This window comes from Megalops cyprinoides, chromosome 25 (genome assembly GCF_013368585.1).
Source record: "Megalops cyprinoides isolate fMegCyp1 chromosome 25, fMegCyp1.pri, whole genome shotgun sequence".
Classification (NCBI taxonomy): domain Eukaryota; kingdom Metazoa; phylum Chordata; class Actinopteri; order Elopiformes; family Megalopidae; genus Megalops; species Megalops cyprinoides.
The window spans coordinates 4596958-4615673 of NC_050607.1; the positions used below are offsets into that span (position 1 = coordinate 4596958).

Consider the following 18716-nt stretch of genomic DNA (forward strand, 5'->3'; position numbering starts at 1 on the left):
TTCCTCAGATGAAAAAATAGTATTCAGTAAAATAACTTCAAAAAAATAAGTTATTCCTCTTTTGTTTGTCTTCCCCTTTTTTTGCTTTGTCTCTCACAGTTCACCTCAGACGATGTCAGGGAAAACGCCGCACGGTCAGGCCTTCATATCAGTGGGTGGTTCCCTGCAGGACAATCGTAGATTACAGCAGGACCAGGGAGGCAGAATGATGCCAATATCTCTGTGAGGGTGGAGGAGACACAAGACCAGATCAGCATACAGCAGCGTAGGATAGTTCTCATTCACTTCCTTCCTGTACAGCAAAGAAAGTGAATCACAAGTCTGCACGCCTTCCAGAGAGTGGCTGCGCGCTTGAAGAAAACCGGCGTCCGTGCAGGGACCTGAGAGAAGATCTGCTGTCTTTGCATTCGGGCTCCGGGTCGAGGCTACGCCTGCCCTGCTTGTGAGGGTGCTGCGTGTTGATCATGGCTCTCCGGCTGCCTCTGATCCTGTGGCTCACAGTGCTGATGGATTCCATCATTCTCATGCAGTCTGCCCAGGAGAAGCAGCTTCCTGACATCACCGACCAGAGCTTCATCGACAGGTGTGTCAAGGCACACAACGACCATCGTTCCAGAGTGAATCCGGCGGCTAGCGACATGTTGTACATGGTACTGTATCAAAGCGGCTTTTTTTGGTTTTACCCACAGTTAGAGGCACTGCAGATCTGAGGCAGGCAACCTGTGCAGCCAGAGCAACTTGTGCATGCAATCAGTTATAATGGATGTGTCATATGCTTTGAAAAAAATGTTCAGTAACAGCATAGTTATCTCTATAATAATGTGGCAAAGACGTGAGGACACAGAAAGTTCACTGTGTAATCTGACCATGAATAAGAGGAAGTGAAGTGAACGCAGCATTAGCCTCAGTGAGATCATTAATCCACTGCTCTCCTTATTGATACTCTATAAAAAAAAAGGACAGGCTGAGAGGAGTGAAATTTAAAGTTTTTTGTGTTGTAGAAACCTGGCTGGTGCTCACATTACCAGCTTTAGTTTTGGGGATGGCACCAATTATTTTTCAAGGAGGACATGTTTCAGCAATGCTGAAGCAACATGCTGGGGCCACCAGCACCAACGTTTGGTAAAAGAAAGTCTAGGTTATTACCTGTATATAGCGTAGCTTACCAGAACCGATAGGGAAACTGAGACCAGGTTTGATACAGTGCCAAAGAAAAAAATTCTGATGTAAAAATGTACACTTGTGTGTTTTCCCACAATGTTGTCCTGCAGTAAGCAGTTTATGAATGCACAGCACAGTTTATGAACGCGCAAGATCTGTGCCCTCTCCATTTCCAACAATTTCAGAAGCAAACGTCAAAGACGCATCACTTAAGTGACAAACAATAGACTGGGCTTCAGCTGATACACTGTGTATGTTTATAATGATTTCTCTTCAAATATACTATTGTGGTTAAAATATTGTGTTTACAATGTTTAAACATATTCACACAGAGCAGGATGGGTGGACACTCAGAGCAAATCATTGACATTTTTGTGTTTATGGCTCTATTCTTCAGGGAGACCACAATGTTTATTTTCTTTCTGGGTGACATTTTATCAGATCTTGAGTACTCCCATTTTGTAAAAAAAAAAATAATGCCACATGCCTTGTGGATTGGCCATTTACAGTGAAAATACAATCAAATGTCAGATTTCAAACATCAAATACTACTTTTTTCCCTTTGGAAACAAAGGAAATTAAAAACTATAGAAAGGACTAAACATAAATAACGATAAACACTACAAAACAGGTTCCTCTTGTGCATGCCTACATAAGAATTCAGCATAATTTTATTGCACTCAGGCAACACAAGGACTTCTGAGATACAAACACATATATCATTTATATTATCAATGTCATTTTGATTAATTGCTTACAAGATTTCCTTACCATTGGGTCTTATGAAGTTCATAATTTACATTTAACTCATTTATAAAACTGGACATTTACTGAGTCCATTCAGGTTGTGTATCTTTCTCAGGTTCTATCTACTGTCTTTTACCAGATAGCCCTCTGCAGGACAACACCATATTTACATAAAAAACCCTAAGTATAATACAAATATATAGCTGGTGTGACACAAGATCCTAAAACTGTCTTATTGATTTAATGGTAAGAATAAACAGAAATGGAAGTATATTAGGCATACTTTATGTTTTGAAAATAGATCTTTATTTATAGTGCAGAGGTTGTTGGAGGTTAAAGCTCTTATCATTAGTCTTTGTGTGCTGAATGTTGTTTTTGGTGGGTGGGACTTCCTCAGACTCACCGCTGACAGATGGTACAACCTTAAAACCAGGGAGGTTTCAAATAAAACAAATTTATTGGCACACACCTTTCATTACTTGGAGCAATTTGGTTGTTTTGTCCCTAATGATGAAAAATGGTCTTTCCCTCTCTGTTTTTGCTGTGCTGTCAAAATCAGGAAACAATATGACACTGATATATTAAGACAGATGGACTGTTGCAAACAAGATAAGTCAAACAGCTTGTTTAAGTGAAGCACAAGACCTGAGATTCAAATAAAAATGGTGCGGAGAGGTCCATGCTAAAAAATAATATGCCAGTATACATTTTTTTGTATGAATAAGAGGAAAAAATACAGATGTTTTAGCTTATAGGTTGTCTTCAGAGTTATAGAGCCCCCTTTCCTTAAACATGATTACAGTTGCTACACTCCTTAAGTAGATTATATATAACCAATTCAATCAAGTACAGACTGCACAATCATAAAGAGGACAAATTCAAAAGTATTCTTGATTGCTAAAATAAAATTTCCTAATAGATTTTACAAGATAATTTAATGCACCAAAACAAATAATTGTGTATTGTCACTACACAATATGTTAGGACGTAGCTGCACGCTTAAACTAATCAGTTGCAGTTTCACCACTGAAAGGATGTGCTGCAAAATGAAAGGGTAAAAAACCGGAAAACATGAAGAGGAGACAGCTAGAGAGCAGATGTACCATAATGGAATTAGTATGCAGACAAAATTCACCATCAGATATCTTGGTTTGACACAGTGAAGGGCAGGGGGATACATTATCAGGGATTTTTATGCCTATAAATTCACTAGACATTTTGGCTTATGTTTAAAAGCATTAAATGTTTAAAGAGGCAAACAATCAAGCATAGCACACAATCAGCTATTAACAACATTTCACACATATTACATATCAAGATATTTAAAGATTTGATACACTAAAACACTAAAGGAAGCCAAACCTAGCATACAATATCTATAACAATGCCATAATAAAAAAAAAAAATCCACAGAAATCGCCAAGAGAATATCTTTTCACACTTTCTGGAAACACTTCAGCCAAGAAACACAATGGAAGAAAGTAAAAACATCCTACATCTGTGCCACTGCAGATGCAGACCGAGCCCGATGTGCCCTTAACAGAGTAAAGAGTTTTTAAACAGAAAACCCTGAGTTTGCTGTTGGCCTTACCGCAGTGTATTCCCTCCCAGTCTCAGGTACACCTCACCTGGGCTGTAAAGTGAGGTATCACTCTTACTCCAAAGGCACTCCCACTGCTCAGAAATGATTGGCTTAGCAGTCAGAGCACACAGGTGGGCAACACAGTCAAAGCAGGGTTGCTGTTTTCTAGTGGCAGTAAGCATGACTAGTAGTAGGATGAACTGTTTGTGATTTTTGATGGAAACGTCAAGAAGTTGGAATTATACATGTAATAAGTCTTCATTTTTTGCCAAAAGCCCCATTTTTTTGTTCTGCTTCTTTGATGTTCATTGTTGATCATTCAAATGTTTTGTTTTCCTGCTACAGACTTGGGATGAGGCTTTGGCTAAAAGTGCCCGTGCCTGGGCCAGGAACTGCAAGAATTTCCACAATCCCCTTCTGCAGACCCGGGGGAAGGTCCACCCCACCTTCTCTCCTGTTGGCGAAAATATCTGGGTGGGAGAACCTTTTTCCACCTTCACCGTCGAAGGAGCAGTACAGAAGTGGTTCAACGAAGTGGCTGAGTATACCTACAGCACTAAGGAATGCAAGTCCGTGTGTGGCCATTACAAACAGGTACGGTGCCTACTGTGTGGCTTGTCATTCTCTCACAACTTGAATGCCTTAAAACCATCAGATTCAGTAACAATTTAACACTGCTTTTGCATGAGATTTTAACACAAAGAGATTTTTGTATATATTGTATGTATTGATGTGTATATATATATATATATATATATACATCAAAATAGTATTCACACCTGTATTGGAGTAAGCATTGGTGCTCTTGAAGTTTCAGGGGCGCGTCATTACATTACATTATTACATTATCGCTCCAGAGCGACTTACATAGGTTATAATTTTTTACATTACCCATTTATACAGCGGGGTATTGGCAATTGTGGGTTAAGTATCTTGCCCAAGGCTACAACAGCAGTACACAGTGGAGAACTGAACCGACAACCTTTTGATTATGAGCCCTGCTCCTTACCACTATGCTACACCGCCACCAATACTGGTTGCCAACAAGGTAATAAACATATGCAAGGTATATGTCACATCTCTCTCGTGCTCCAGGTGGTGTGGGCTAAGAGCTACAAGGTCGGCTGTGCAGTGCAGGTCTGCCCGAACGGAATAGAAGAGTTCTCTAATAACCCCAAATCTGCCATATTTGTGTGCAACTATGGAGATGCGTGAGTCTTAAATAAAATCCCAATAAACTACATTTTACAGAACAGTTACAGCTGGTACATTTCACATCGTTATCAACATCGTAACACATTCTTAGCTTAGCCTGATATGTATTTATTTATTTATTCAGTGCAAACCCACATTCGTGACGCCTCTGATTCAGGCTATACATCTGAGGCTATGCTCTCTTTGCCCAGAGGGAATATTAAGGGACATCACCCCTACAAGGAAGGAACTTCATGCAGTGGGTGCCCGAGCGATTCATGCAACAACAAGCTGTGCCGTGAGTACCCCCCGAGGAATAGCATGTTAAAGAGCACACGCATGCTCTCCACCCTTCAGCAGATGCAGAAAAGAGCACTATTCAATTTCTGGAGACCGCAATGGTGCTATCTCTCTTTAAACCAGACAGTCCAAGTGTTGGTGAGGTTTACGTTTAATTCTGCAGATTAGAAGTAGCAACAACGAAAGGGTCGTTTCAACTGAAATTTAGAACATTGTGAGCGCAATGTTCTTACCCCTTCACTGTGACTGGCACATCATTCGTGAAGTCAGGCCATTGTGACAGCATTGTGTTCATTCCATATATATATTTTTTTTTTCCAGGTAACCCCAAACGGGAGGAACTGAAAAGTATGTAGCAACGATTTCCAACTTATAACAGCATTCAAAAATACAATAAGTAATACAGTATCGATTAAATAATACAGCTTAATGAGTATTTCTTATTCCCAGCACTTTTCCTTCAAGTTAGGTAACATCCATACCTGCATTAAACTAGAAACTAAAGGAAACTTTATCACTAGTCAGTACTGTATCAGAAAATGAACCCCATTCACAGTGCTTGGCTATGTTTGCCAGGCACACTGCTCTAAGCCTGCAGGTATGTAAATGCTTGGTGCACCAAATCAAACCAAACCCTTTCCCTTATTTTTAATGTTCTCACAGAGCCATCCCCAATGCCTCTAATATCATGCCTTGTCTGTGAGCAGGTTACAGCTGGTCACCAGACTGGGACCCTGGGGCAGCATCCTCTGCCTCCTGCAACAGCTTCTGCCTGGCTGTGGTCATCACCAGACCCCTGTCCCTCCTGCTGATATTCGCTGGAGTGTACGGACTGCAGCTCCTCTACCCAAACCTGTTCGCATACGAGTGACACCTTCAGAGGGACTGGGGAGGCAGCGTAAAGCAACACCTCTGATTTCTGCTCAATGCAGGTTAAACTTCTTCCCAGAGGGGAAGTTGTTTTTTTTGTTGTTTGTGAGAGGTGTAATCGTATTATAATGAGCACATCATTTTGTCGTCTAGGAGAAACATAATGGTGTGCAACACTGTAAGATCATGGCTTGTTTTCGCGTTTTCTTTTAACTAGCTTGTACATTTCTCATTTGCCACTCGGCATTCAGGCAACAGATACTAACACAAGAATGGCAAAGTTCTGCACAAATCTCAAAATCAACCTTGAACATAATTTGGAGCAGAATTATGTTTTCCACAACTGAGAAAGATTTAAAACTTTGTTGCCATGGTTACCTGCATGGCGTATTCGTAAACTGCCACTCTGTTTATTCTCCTGGGTGTGGGAACACTGGATCCTGCTTTTCTTTTAGAGAAGGCAGTCTAAGCACAAACTATTTGCCTTGGATGCCCAAATCCTCAGCCATTGTTATCTTTCGTACCCAGGACTGCTGCTAACCAACAACATAAAAATACTGCACAAGCTTTATGAAGTTTTGATTAATAGTAGCCATTTCTCGAGGCCAGAAATTTGGAATTCAGCAGGATATTGTAAAACTGACCATTAATTATCAATTTGCAATGTCCTTAAAATGATCTTGTGTCAACATTTTCCATGAAATTGTCCAGGCAAAGGTAGCAAATCTGCCTCTGCCAAATCAAAGATTCTGATCACCTGTACAACCTCTCTTAATATTCAACACACTGCCATGCCCATCTGCCTCCTTTTTCTCCACAATTTCAGCAACTGCTGTGTCTGTAGATAACATATGCACGAAATGTCGTTTCTCATAGGAGAAAGCTCACTGTGGTTAAACTGCCAAGTCCGTGGTCACCTTCCGAAATATTGCAACAGCAACAGCTTGGCAAGAATGGTGATGATCAAAGCAAGCTGTGTGACCCAATGCTGTGGAAACAGGATAGCGTCCAAATATACGAAATATAGCCATATTATAAAATATGGCATATGCTATACTCATTCAAAACATGACTGCTAGTGGCTTGGTAAAAAATTCTGAAAATTTACGCAGTGTCACACCTCTATACGTATATTTACTCTTTTCAATTCTGAATCTTAATCTCATTTACATTCCTATATTGCAATATTTACAACTTACATTACACATAATTCATAGACAGAGTACTTACAGCTGTTCAAGTTCTAGTTCCTTGACATAACCAAAATGCACTGCCAAATCACACTCATACTTTCACGTGTATAATAAAAATAGCACTGACGCAAATAAATGAAGTGAGTGTGCTGGTCTTTTACTTTCACATGACCAAGTTGTGTGTCCCCACCCAAATTTCATTTTGTTCTGAGGATACACTCCTCAACAAAATGCGAAACATCACCACACTGACCTCAGCCAACAGTGCACACATCTGAGAGACACACCAGTTCAACTTGCGAAAACGTGTGGTAGCACTTGCAACTTAACACACCACTGTCATGAAGACAGAGCAAATAATTATGCATTAATTCACTCATTGGTGCTGCCATCAAGTCGTCTCAGAAGTCTTCTCCAGTGCCACAAGGGGTAGAAATTACATAATTTCCCTGAATATCTCCTCAATGACTTTCAACTAACTGATCACATACAGCTGACTGTTAACTTCCCCATATACCCACTCTGACTGCCACCAGAACTTCCATCTAAAAACAGCTGCAGCGGCAGCCTGCACACTGGTCCTGGAGATCAAACGGCCACTTAATTTCCATATAACCCGCAATCATGCTTTCCAGGAGGAGGGAGGATGACCCATTTACCACTGATAATTTACCGGTCAACAGTTTAATAAAACAAGGATCTCACTGTCTCAATGGCATTCAGGTGCAGGAACGCTGTTGGAATAAAGGATATGCTGCTAGTCTATTTGAACACAACACAACAATCCCTGTCAGCAGCTGTCGAAGTCAAAATCAAACCAGGCATCTGATCTGGTGCGTAACCTATAGAACAAGTTATTCCTCTGTTATGCTCAATGCTGTTATAGGTCCACAAAATACATCTTTCAAAAATCTGACTCCAGCAGAAGACAATCATTTTATTTATTTGTCTTTTTATATTCCAAAAAACACACACAGGAGTTTTAGAAATGAAAAGAAAACTTTTCAGTGTTATAATATTTTACATAGAGGTGCCTATAAAAAAATATAAATTATCTTAAAACGGCACATTCTGGGCATTCAACAAGACCATGAAGAATAATAACGAAACTAAATCAGCCGACTGGTCATCTGTTCCCCTTTCAGAAAGCCCGTTCCTGCGTTTGCTTATTTCAGCAGAGTCAAAAGCAAACTTTAGTCCCGGAGATGTGCTGAGGCGCTTCCATCATTTTCACAATGTGGTGTGGTGGCGGGGGGGGGGGGGGTCAGCCTTTGTTCTTTTTCTTTTTATTCTTCACAGCGGCTGTGCTCGTTTGAGGCGCTGGGTTCGCTGGAGGAGCCCCTAACTTCTTAGTCTTGGCCTTCTTCACTTTTTCTTTGATGGCTTCAATATCTATTTTGCTATCAGTTGGTGCTAAATGGGGAAACAAAGAACAGTGCATAAAACCTCCCATCCGTCTTATTCATCATCAATGCATCATTATGTGCCTATGGCCAGCTGGAAAAACACACTTGCTGTAGATTTGGACAGAGTTGGGCTCCATTATGCACCTCAGCGTACCTTTTCATCCCCAGTGTTTTAAGCTATATCAGGCATTGAAATGAAACTGAACCCATAGTAAGCCTCAAGTGCTACTCTTCAAATTACATGAAACAACAACAACAGCAACTAGAAGAACTTGTTCTTTTGGTAATATTATACACCCTTTTTAATTAAAAAGATGAAAAAATGACATTCTAATTTGGAGTACCTTTCTTGGTCTTCTTCAAAGCGGGCTTCTCTTTCGGGGGAATGAAGGCCTTGTTTCGTTCCTCTTGCCTCTTGGTCAGAGCTTCAGTCTGTTTCACCTTGGGTAGCAAAAACATGTGTGCGCAACCAGTGTGTTTGAGCATGACTTGAACCTGTAACCACAGTTACCACCCGACACAGCTCCCAACAAGGGACCCAATGAGCTCACTGGGCCAAAAGACCCAGGTTCCTTTTGAGGAGACTAATGAAACTTTCTTGAGTTGCATAGCTTAATAAAAAAAAGCATGACACTGTGCGTTATCCATTTATACAGGATATTTAAAGGGGCAATGTATATGGAATTTGTTCCTCTATGACATCTAATGAAATGTTTTTTTTATGGAATATAATCCACAAAGAGCAATTTTATGTCAGTTCATAAGAGCACCGAACTAAATTATTACAGTTATTAAATTATATAAAATATTACATTTTATTGACTGATTGATGATGTTACTGTTCATTGCAAGGTCATGCAGACACTGAAATGCATTACACATCTAAGTAGAGAATTATTTTTTACTGGGCGAACACACACACATCCACAAACACACACAAACACACAGTGATAATAACCCGCACTTACCTTAACCTCCTCCATCCTCTTCCTCTTCTTCTGGCTCTCTCTGAGGAAGAACTCTCCAGTTGCCAGCTCCTTGTCAACCTGTGAGGGGCCAGATTTGTGTAAATATCTCACTGAAAATGATCTGCAAGAGCACAAGTGGACGCACAGACAAGACACCCAATGCACGACACATACATCTATAATCGTCATGGTCTCACAGCGTTTTTAAAAACATGCACAGTCTATGTTTCCCACAACTAAGTGGTGACTAAGGCTCTGAATAGCCCAGAATAACATATTACATTGCATTACATTCATTTAGCAGTCGCTATTATCCAGAGCGACTTCCAGCACAATAGAACATAAGTGTATCCATTCAAGTTGAGTGAGCAACAGTGTCAGACCAGGCTAACAACACTCCCAGACCAATGAGTGTGAGCATAACACTCTTTGAGCCCTACCACAAGTTAACCTACGCAACCCGACAGAGGCCAAGTATACTACGATATATTTGCTGAAGTATACCCCAGCATGGAGCTGGAGACACTGACCTGGCTCTCGGGCTGCGGCGGGGGGAAGGGCGTGTACTCTTTCTTCACCGTCTTCTTCTTGGGCTCCTTGCGCTTGCTCACGTTCTTCTGCCTGAATTTGGGCAGGAACCTCTCCCAGCTCTGCGCGCGCAGCTCGGGGTCCTTGGCCAGCTCGCGCTTGATCATCAGCGTCTTCCGTTGGCACACACACCCCGTCACAGTGCGAAAAACACCCAGAGAATTACCCTAAGCAACATGGCTGAGCATCTCAGCACATCCTACTCTCATCACCTGAACCTCCTTTCACTAGGCAAAGGCGTCAGCTTACCAGAGCTTCCATAAACTAGAAAAAAACTAACGTATGTAGGTCTAAGCATACAAAAACACACGGTTAACTTCATAAGAAAGTGTACAAGTGTGGCATTGTGGTAAGGTGCAGAGCTTGTAATTTGAAGGTTATTGGCCCAATTGACGATCATATGCAGTTGGCTCTGGAAAAGAGCATCTGTCAAGCAAGTGAATGACAGTGATGAAAATATCAAAAGAAAAGGAAAAACAATTCCTTCGTTTCCCCCTTTCTGTGTCCACTGAGGAGCCCTCAGCTCCAGGTGATGCCACCGTGGCATGTGTGCCCGGAGATGGCATTTTGTCCTTCACTGAATCAAGAACAAGGATGGAAATCTTCATCGGGCACAGTGGGCAAACAGAGGGCTGGATCTGCATCGGATCTGCACAGATCTCTGTATCATGGGGATCAGCTGATGTAGCATTTTCAGAGGCACCAGAGCCATCCCTATGACTGAAAGATCAGAGGACCTCAACAGATGTGAGTGTTCTTAACTACAATAAGGCACCCAAACACTATGGAGTGTGAAGCCCTGAAGCCCCTGGACACACTATTATCCAGAGCAACTTACAAAGAAAGGGTGCATAGCGCCTCTAATAAAATTACATGCAAGTCAGAACTAACCACAGCTGATAATACCCCAGCATGGTGCACCGCTTTCTCCCTTTAGTACTGATTGGCCATTAAGAGAATGAAAGACTTATGTGCCTGTTTTGCCCTTTGTGAGAAGAGAACTGTTCTTAGTTACTTTTGATCCAGGTATGAAAGGTTATCAGGCTCTCCCTTCTATGGCCATTCACCACTACTTTCAGGTGCTTTTCTGAGCACAATCAACAGCCCGTCTGATTATTCTGGGAAACAGGAATTTAGTATAAAGACAGAGTGGTTCATTTCCCCCTTCACCACAGAAATCAAACATGTATCTGACTTGGACAACAGAGGAAAACATGCAACATTTACCTTCATTTTCACTGAGAGCATTTAAAGACATACCTTGATGTTGTATATTGGGTGAATGTTCTTCATTGTGTCCAAAACCACCTTCCGTACCTAAAAAAAAAAAAAAAAATCAAGGTATAGAGAATATATTGAACTGCATTGCTCCTTTGCCTTACAGGCCTAAGGTGACTATTGTTGAGTTTACCCTTATTTAACCAAAGGTGTTACACAGCCAATCAACTAAGGGGAGCATTACACAGCCAGTCAGAAGGCTGGATTTAAAGTCGGCAGTTCACAGATCCTAAATTTGAACTGACCCTTTTCACAATGAGGGCTCTGAGTGGCAACAGTCAATCAAAACTCCAGTTTAATGCGAAAAATTTGACTTTCTCAGGCACAGTACCCCTGTCACTGCTAAGGAGCCCTGGAAGAAGGGTGCCCTTCACAAGCCAATCAACAGCACTTCCTGTAGCAAAATGCCCATAGCTGAAGCTCCCCAATCCCAGTAACCACCAGGCATGGCCGCACTTAGCCTCCGTTTTCTAGAACATCTTTCTTTTCATTGTACAGCACGTATGTCAGCAGTTCCACCCATAACCCTGACTCCACCCTGCTGTTCCTATTCTTCACTCAGGAGACAGGGCTAAAAACAAAACAATCTATTTAAGGTAGTCAGAAGCCAGCGAGAGCAGAACTCACTTCCTTGAGGCCGCTGTAAGGTCCGAGGGCTGAAACTGTGTTCCCCTGCACCATGACGTAGCAATTTGTCAGCAGTTCCAAGGCCTATGGGAGGGGTGGGAGTTTAAAATGGATCAAATGAGGTAAGAGGAGTATCTCATCAAAACAGCCGGTCCTGAGCAAGGACAGAGGCTTTCCATACAATGCACCACTCCAAATGGCCCGCACACACCCTGCTTATCTGTGCAAAAATACCTAAATATAACTCTCTCCTTTGTTTTCATCGCTTTGGACTTTTATTCCTTTATGGCTACTGTTTGGGAGCCCATTCTTTGATAATGTTTTTGTCTATTTATACCACATTCAACTACCTGTTAGAGGCATAGTACTGACCCCCATTAGCGATTGACATAAAATTTACATCTTACAGACAGATTAAATTTGCATTAAGAGTGATGAGACAAGTATTGTGAAGAGGGAATACTGCAATGTTTTATACTGTGAGGAATTAAAATATTCAGGTTCTCATATATTCTAATTCATTACTCACGTTCACTTTGGACCGATAAGCGCCAAGGAACTGTCATTTAATGTTGACTTAAATACTACTTTCTTTACGTCAGAGCCGTGCTCTACTTTACGTGGCACATGGCTGCCCTCTAGCGGCAAGAAGCAGGGAACACTAAATAACGGTCCAAAGCAAAGCAATAAAGCAGAGATTGCCTTGTCATGTGACTGTAGACTTTCTAGATCTGTCTCAATGACGCTGTGTAACGCACATTCATTCCGCCAGAAACAGAACTTTGCAACAGAACTTTGTTAATTGTGGTATTCAAAATACGAAGGGTGCGAACTAAGACCACAAATTATTTTAGTGAAACAGACTTACCTTCAGAGTTGATCCCTTGGGGCCGATTAGCCTCTGTCTCCTTTTAACGAACCGTTCTCGGTTCCGCACCAGCGTCCCAATTTTAATGATGTCACACGCAACGTCGTCCTGAAGGATCCGAACAGCCTGGGACAAAAAAAAAAGTCTTAAACAAACGGCCCAGCAATGCACGAAATCCAAACCCTTCCTCAGACCTACTTATACAACATTCATAACCTCAGAATTAAATTCAAATACACAATCATGTACAGTGCATGGACCCATCCTTGATCATCACACCGTCCATTGTGAGCAAATAAGTTGTCCACTACTTCTCTTGATCGCTGCAACACAAATTAAGTCGCCATACCTGTTCAAACGGCACGCTCCTGGCCAACAACTTGATAAGATCTCTGGCCCTTATGATGGCGTATGGATCAAAAGTCTTTTTGGTAGTGGAGACCGTAATGCTACCCTCTATTAAGTCCAGGGTAGCTTTAATGTGCTGAACATAGAAAAGAAGAAACAACTTAACGACATAGGTAAACGTTGACAATCTTGGAAGATCAGCTATGACAACTGCACACTTACACATTATAAACACGTTAGCTTAGCAGCTCGCTCAAGTTGTGGATGACAAACGTCAGCCTGGGCTCAGGTAGGGTAATGGTAGCTATCGACTTAAGTTACTACAGCAACACAAAGCTAAAGAATGGTTAGCATTAGCTAGCTAAATAAAAGTCTGTGACGACTGCTTTCGAAAAACAGCTAGGCAGAGACACACTTTGTTAATGAGATGATAGATAAATAGCTCTCTAGCTGACCAGCGATTACTTACCGAGTCTCCCAGGGCTTTCTGTACGAGCGGCCAACATTCTTTGAGATATGCTTCTCTGTATTTTGGGAAGAGGGTGGCGAAGCTGCTCTCCTCTAATAAACCTCTTGGATTATCTTCCTTTGTGAAGGTCGGTTCCTTCCATCCCTCCGGTACGGTCAGAAGTTCAGACTCATCGACTGTTAAGGGAAATAAACCAGGTAGTTTGTACCCTGCCTGGTCAACCACTAAAACATGGTCATGCAGTGCTGCTAATATTGTTGACTCCTTATGGTTTTTTGCTTGTGTTGTACTCTACCTCACTTGTAAGTCGCTTTGGATAAAAGCGTCTGCCAAATGAATAAATGTAAATGTAGATAAACAGCGGCATTTCGAGATGAAACCAAATCTAGCCACACCATATAACTCAGCTAGCGTTAACTATCTTAACTCGGACGCAAGCTGTTTTGTCGGTACCCTCGTGTAATTGAAGAAGCAATGTAACAGACGTTTCGATTAATGTGTAGCTCTTGATTAATGAACCGAAAAGCAGGATGAAGCCTTTAATTACCTTGATTTTTATTCTTTTTCGTTTTCTTCCCCGTCGGCGTTGCACTCACGCTTTCCGACTCACTGGAAGCCGCCATCTTTGCCTCAGTAACCTTTTACACCGGATGTTAATTGACATGTTCAATTATGTGTTTGCCGTGTGTCAAATCGCATTCGTTACGACAGTAGTTCTCAACAGCAAGTTTTACGGCAGCAGTGTAAACATCTGTGTAGTCATGTATAGTCCGTGTAGGCATGAAAGTTACTGATTTGTGTTTGGGGACCTGAAGATGCCAGTGCCAAGCCAGTTCCAAGATGGGACATGTATCCTGTCCATATCCTTGCCAAATTAAAGCAGGGATTGACGATGGACATTCCATAAAGACAGAACATGGCAGTGATTTGCAGGATCTCAATGCTGCAGAGATCAGATTCAATCAAATTAAATGTGAATCCAACAAAAGTACAGCAAGTGATCCCATGAACACTGGGATGAACAGACCTGGAGCTGATTTCCAAGCAAAGACTGAACCATTGCAGGGTGCTGGGGACAAATGTATTAATCATGAATCTACTTTTACACTAAACCATCAAATACAATCTGTTGAAAAACCATACAAATATACCCAGTGTGGGAGTTATTTTAATCAGCTGAAGTATTTTAAGACACTGGAAGGGTCATTTAGGGGAAAATCGGTGTGCTCAGTGTGGGAAAAGTTTTTTTTTCCATTATCTAAAATATTTACCGAGACACGAGAGGGTTCATTTGCAGGAAAAGTCATGTAAATGTACCCAGTGTGGGAAGTGCTTTACTGATGGTTATACTCTGAAATGCCATCAGATAATTCATTCAGGTGAAACACCGTACAGGTGTATTCAGTGTGGGAAATCTTTTAATTGTGCATCTAATTTAAAAGACCATGAAAAAATTCATTCAGAAGAAAGACCTCACCAGTGTGGGAAAAGTTTAAACTGGAGGGGATTAAACTTACACAAGACAATTCATTTAAAGACATTTCAATGTACTGTTTGCAAGAAGTTTTTCAGTTGAGGTACAGCTTTAAAAACACACCAGAGAATTCACTCGGTGAAAAGGTCATACAAGTGCACGCAGTGTGGGAAAAGTTTTAAGCAGTTACCCATTTTAAAACAACACCAGAAAGTTCATTCAGACGAAATGCCGTATAAGTGTACCATGTGTGGGAAGCATTTTAGGCAGTCATCTAATTTAAAAACACATCAGGAAATCCATTCAGGTGAAAAACCATACAAGTGTAATGAGTGTGGAATGAGTGTTTTTGACAGTACTGTGGTTTAAAGCATCACTTGAAAATTCATTCAGTAAAAGTCAAGCAGGTGCAAGAAATCTATGTTGCTTGGAAAGCCAAATGTCGTTGCATGCTGTGGTACTTTGGGAATGGACCCCATCCCTTGCTTTGAATACTGTAGACAGAATACTGAATAAACTGAAGCAAAGCCGCACACAGAAGCCTCTCATTAACAAAGAACAAAAGCCTGCTGTGTAGATGAATCTGCACAACGGTTGTCAAATCCTGCAGCACCATTAATTTAAGGTGTCCTTGAGTACAAATTTCAAATTATTAGCATAACTCATTTTGGTTGCTTATTCTTAAATCCATTAAAGACACCAGGGTTAAAAGACGGGAGTGTGTGGAAGTTAGGCCAAATGTCTGGCGGATACACTCATGTTTAGATCACTATGACTTCATGAAAATTAAAGGTAGTTAATGGTAGTCTAGAGAGAAACAGTATATTATTTGCGTTTTATTGACAAAATTTTAACCTGTAACACGTTCTGTTTGAATCAGTACCAAAAAAACCCCAGAAACCCCAGAAAAAACACCAAACCCCCCTTTGGTAAAACACTGTCCTCTGCTGGTTGTATACTGGTATTGAGTTGCAGTAAAAGTTGAAAAGGGGGTAAATTTGGTAAACGCTGCTCTCTGGTGGTTGCATACGGGAATTAAATTTCTGTTGAAATTTTACACGTTTATTTAGCGCTCTATTTTTCTTGTGTCGGACTTTAAATACATTGTAAAAATTTTTAAATAATTTACAAGATAGTTTTGATATACATTAGTACCAAGATACGTCTTAATATCGTTATAATTCTCTCCATTTTCTTGACTAAAAAATCAGTGAATGCCGATGTCCTACGCAGACCACCAGATGGCGCTAATGTGTCGGGTAAAATATTTTTTCAGTCTTTTCACATACCGTCATTTTGTATTACCGTTCACCAAATCTGTGATCAATTATCAGATATATATCTATTATCAACTCTTTGCGATGTGGAAAAACTACATTTACATTACTGTCATTTTAGCAGACCCCCATATCCAGAGTAATTACACAGGTTACCATTTTACATGTTACCCATTTTTACAGATGGATATTTACTGAGGCTTACTGTTGGGTTAAGTACCTTGCCCAAGGGTACAGCAGCAGTGCCCCAGCAGGGAATCAAACCAGCAACCTTTCAGTTACGAGCCCTGCTCCTTACCACCACGCTACACTGCCGCCCCGGAGAGATCTGGGGGAGGTGGCAATGAATGAAAAGAAAAAAAAGCAGTGCGGTTTCATGTGGCTTTTTTATTGATGTCTCTCGTACAATTTCATCACTGCTCTGGCGGCTCTCACGCCCAGCGCAGTGAGAACCAAGACGCCAATCGACCCGCCGACCACAGCAATCACAATGAAGAATTCAGTCCCTGCAAGGAAGGCAGGAGCCAATCAGCACGTGCTGCTTAATAAAGACCACACCGTGGGTAGGTCCCGGCAAAGCGCAAGACCACTTACGATGTGAGAGTTCTTCCCCAGCTGCCCGCCTATCAAGGATGGAGACTGGTCCAGCCGAAACAATAGTCGCCAGCTTTTCCTGCAAGTCTCGTCTGATCTTCTCCGTTCTTCTGGCGGGGCAGACCTGAGACATACAGAGATGATGCATAAGATGATTGAGCATTAGAGCTGCTGACAGAGCAAACCCCTGGATTTAATAAGCATTTCTGTTTGCTCTCTGACATATACAGACATATCCGTGAAGAATCTACATGTTCATGTGAGTGGACTCCTGATAATAACCCTCACAACTTTCGATAAGCAAGATTTCAGGCGTTATTGTATTTCTGAGGAGTCTGTAACATTGCAGGACTGACACTGGCCACTGAAGTTTTTTCCCTTCTGAAACTTGCATATGTAAATAGCCGGCAAGGTGAACAGGGTGACCCACCCAGTTGATTTAAACATCAGTGAATCTGTGCAGCTCCAACTGGGAAAAAAAAGCCCTCTTCCTCAAACCCTGGGCAGAAACAGCAAGCAAGGGCTTACCGTGGTGCAGTTCTCGTCCCGGCTGCATATTCTGGTCAGGCAGTGAATGTAGATGGGCGTGTCGACCGACATCGTGAACATCTGAATGGAAAACCTGCTTCTCTGCAGAGAACCGTTGGGGGAGTACCAGTGGAAGGTTCTGTCAATCGGACAACTGCAGGAAGAGTGGGTCACATGATCAGCAGATTGTCCCTCATGAGCAGGGCCCAAAAGTAGTGCATAATGTATTTGAATGTACTGCTTTACTGACAGTGACTGTGTTTATCTGCAAAAGACTGCAGTCTGTAATGTAGTGCAAAATGTGCCGTATTTAAGTTTAGAAATGCTGAACTTGGCCGACTATCAAAGCTTAATGTTCAGTGCATTACTGAATTGGGGATCACCGTTGAGACTCAGATGAGATACATACATTCATCATCATATTTAGATTACTAATAGAATTAAACACTGAGGTTCAGCATATATGATGGCCGCATGTTGCCATTAAAAAAGGATGGCAGCTTGGGCCTGAACTTTGGCCAGATTTCATGAAAAAGCTACAATCACACTGTGGAAGTATGACCTTGACCCAAGTGTCACGAGAAATTTCACAAATGTAGAAAGCACTCAACACAACAAAACTCTGATGCGTAAGAGTGGAACTCCATCTACACTGTATAAGCGTGAGAACTAACCCGTCTTTGAGGAAGATGGCTTTCCTGTCCTCTTGCGGGTTGGGGCTTTCGGTGGCCCAACAGGACTCCACCTTCAGTGTCATGTCGTAGGCCAGGGTGTCCTCAGCATGGAGGGTCACCTCAAAGTACAGGTGCTCCGAGGAGTCAACCGCCACGTAATCCGTGTAATTGTACATGAAGGAGTCGTCGCTGTAGAGGCCCATGCCCACCCTGAGGAGCAGGGAGGAGTTGTGCTCCACCACAATGTGGGAGTTGAACCTGGTAGAGAAGGAGAAGGAGAAGGAGGAGAGGAGGAGGAGAGTCCTGATATGACTGTTTTCAAACCAGCCTTCGACAACTCACAGATCGTAACACAAAGCTGTCACTTTGTTCTTTTGACAGACTTGTTTTGCCTACTTGTCCAATAATGGCAAACCATGCATTTGTTTTACAACTAATCCAAGAGCCTGAAACCACAATGAAAGAAGACCTGATTTACCTGCAGAGTGCATGCAACATAAACACATTTAACACAAGCAGACCCTGGCTTATGGTTCACTTAGAAAAAAAATGCATATGAATTACATATGA

At 41.7% G+C, this 18716-nt stretch overlaps 2 protein-coding genes across 2 annotated transcripts; one reads left to right on the plus strand and one right to left on the minus strand.

Annotated features, from left to right (window-relative positions):
• Positions 1 to 199: 199 nt before the first annotated feature.
• Positions 200 to 7717, plus strand: glipr1b (GLI pathogenesis-related 1b). The gene is made up of 6 exons (XM_036520140.1): positions 200 to 650; positions 3836 to 4084; positions 4586 to 4701; positions 4897 to 4982; positions 5306 to 5332; positions 5692 to 7717. The coding sequence occupies exons 1-6, from the start codon at positions 465 to 467 to the stop codon at positions 5853 to 5855; spliced, it is 828 nt and encodes a 275-aa protein (XP_036376033.1). The 5' UTR covers positions 200 to 464; the 3' UTR covers positions 5856 to 7717.
• Positions 7718 to 8049: 332 nt separating this feature from the next.
• On the minus strand, positions 8050 to 14222 carry krr1 (KRR1 small subunit processome component homolog). Its single transcript, XM_036520313.1, has 10 exons — positions 14147 to 14222; positions 13600 to 13775; positions 13132 to 13266; positions 12783 to 12908; positions 11915 to 11998; positions 11270 to 11326; positions 9952 to 10122; positions 9422 to 9499; positions 8798 to 8894; positions 8050 to 8460 (listed from the first exon to the last, which is right to left on the minus strand). The coding sequence occupies exons 1-10, from the start codon at positions 14220 to 14222 to the stop codon at positions 8312 to 8314; spliced, it is 1149 nt and encodes a 382-aa protein (XP_036376206.1). The 3' UTR covers positions 8050 to 8311.
• Positions 14223 to 18716: the final 4494 nt, after the last annotated feature.

Coding starts and splice junctions, on each gene's coding strand:
- glipr1b (XM_036520140.1), top strand. CDS start 465: ATGGCTCTCCGGCTGCCTCTGATCCTGTGGCTCACAGTGCTGATGGAT. Junction 4,085..4,585: donor TGTGTGGCCATTACAAACAG/GTACGGTGCCTA, acceptor CTCGTGCTCCAG/GTGGTGTGGGCTAAGAGCTA. Junction 4,702..4,896: donor GTGTGCAACTATGGAGATGC/GTGAGTCTTAAA, acceptor CTCTTTGCCCAG/AGGGAATATTAAGGGACATC.
- krr1 (XM_036520313.1), bottom strand. CDS start 14,222: ATGGCGGCTTCCAGTGAGTCGGAAAGCGTGAGTGCAACGCCGACGGGG. Junction 13,267..13,599: donor AGAAAGCCCTGGGAGACTCG/GTAAGTAATCGC, acceptor TTCTATGTTCAG/CACATTAAAGCTACCCTGGA. Junction 8,461..8,797: donor TTTGAAGAAGACCAAGAAAG/GTACTCCAAATT, acceptor TTCCCCATTTAG/CACCAACTGATAGCAAAATA.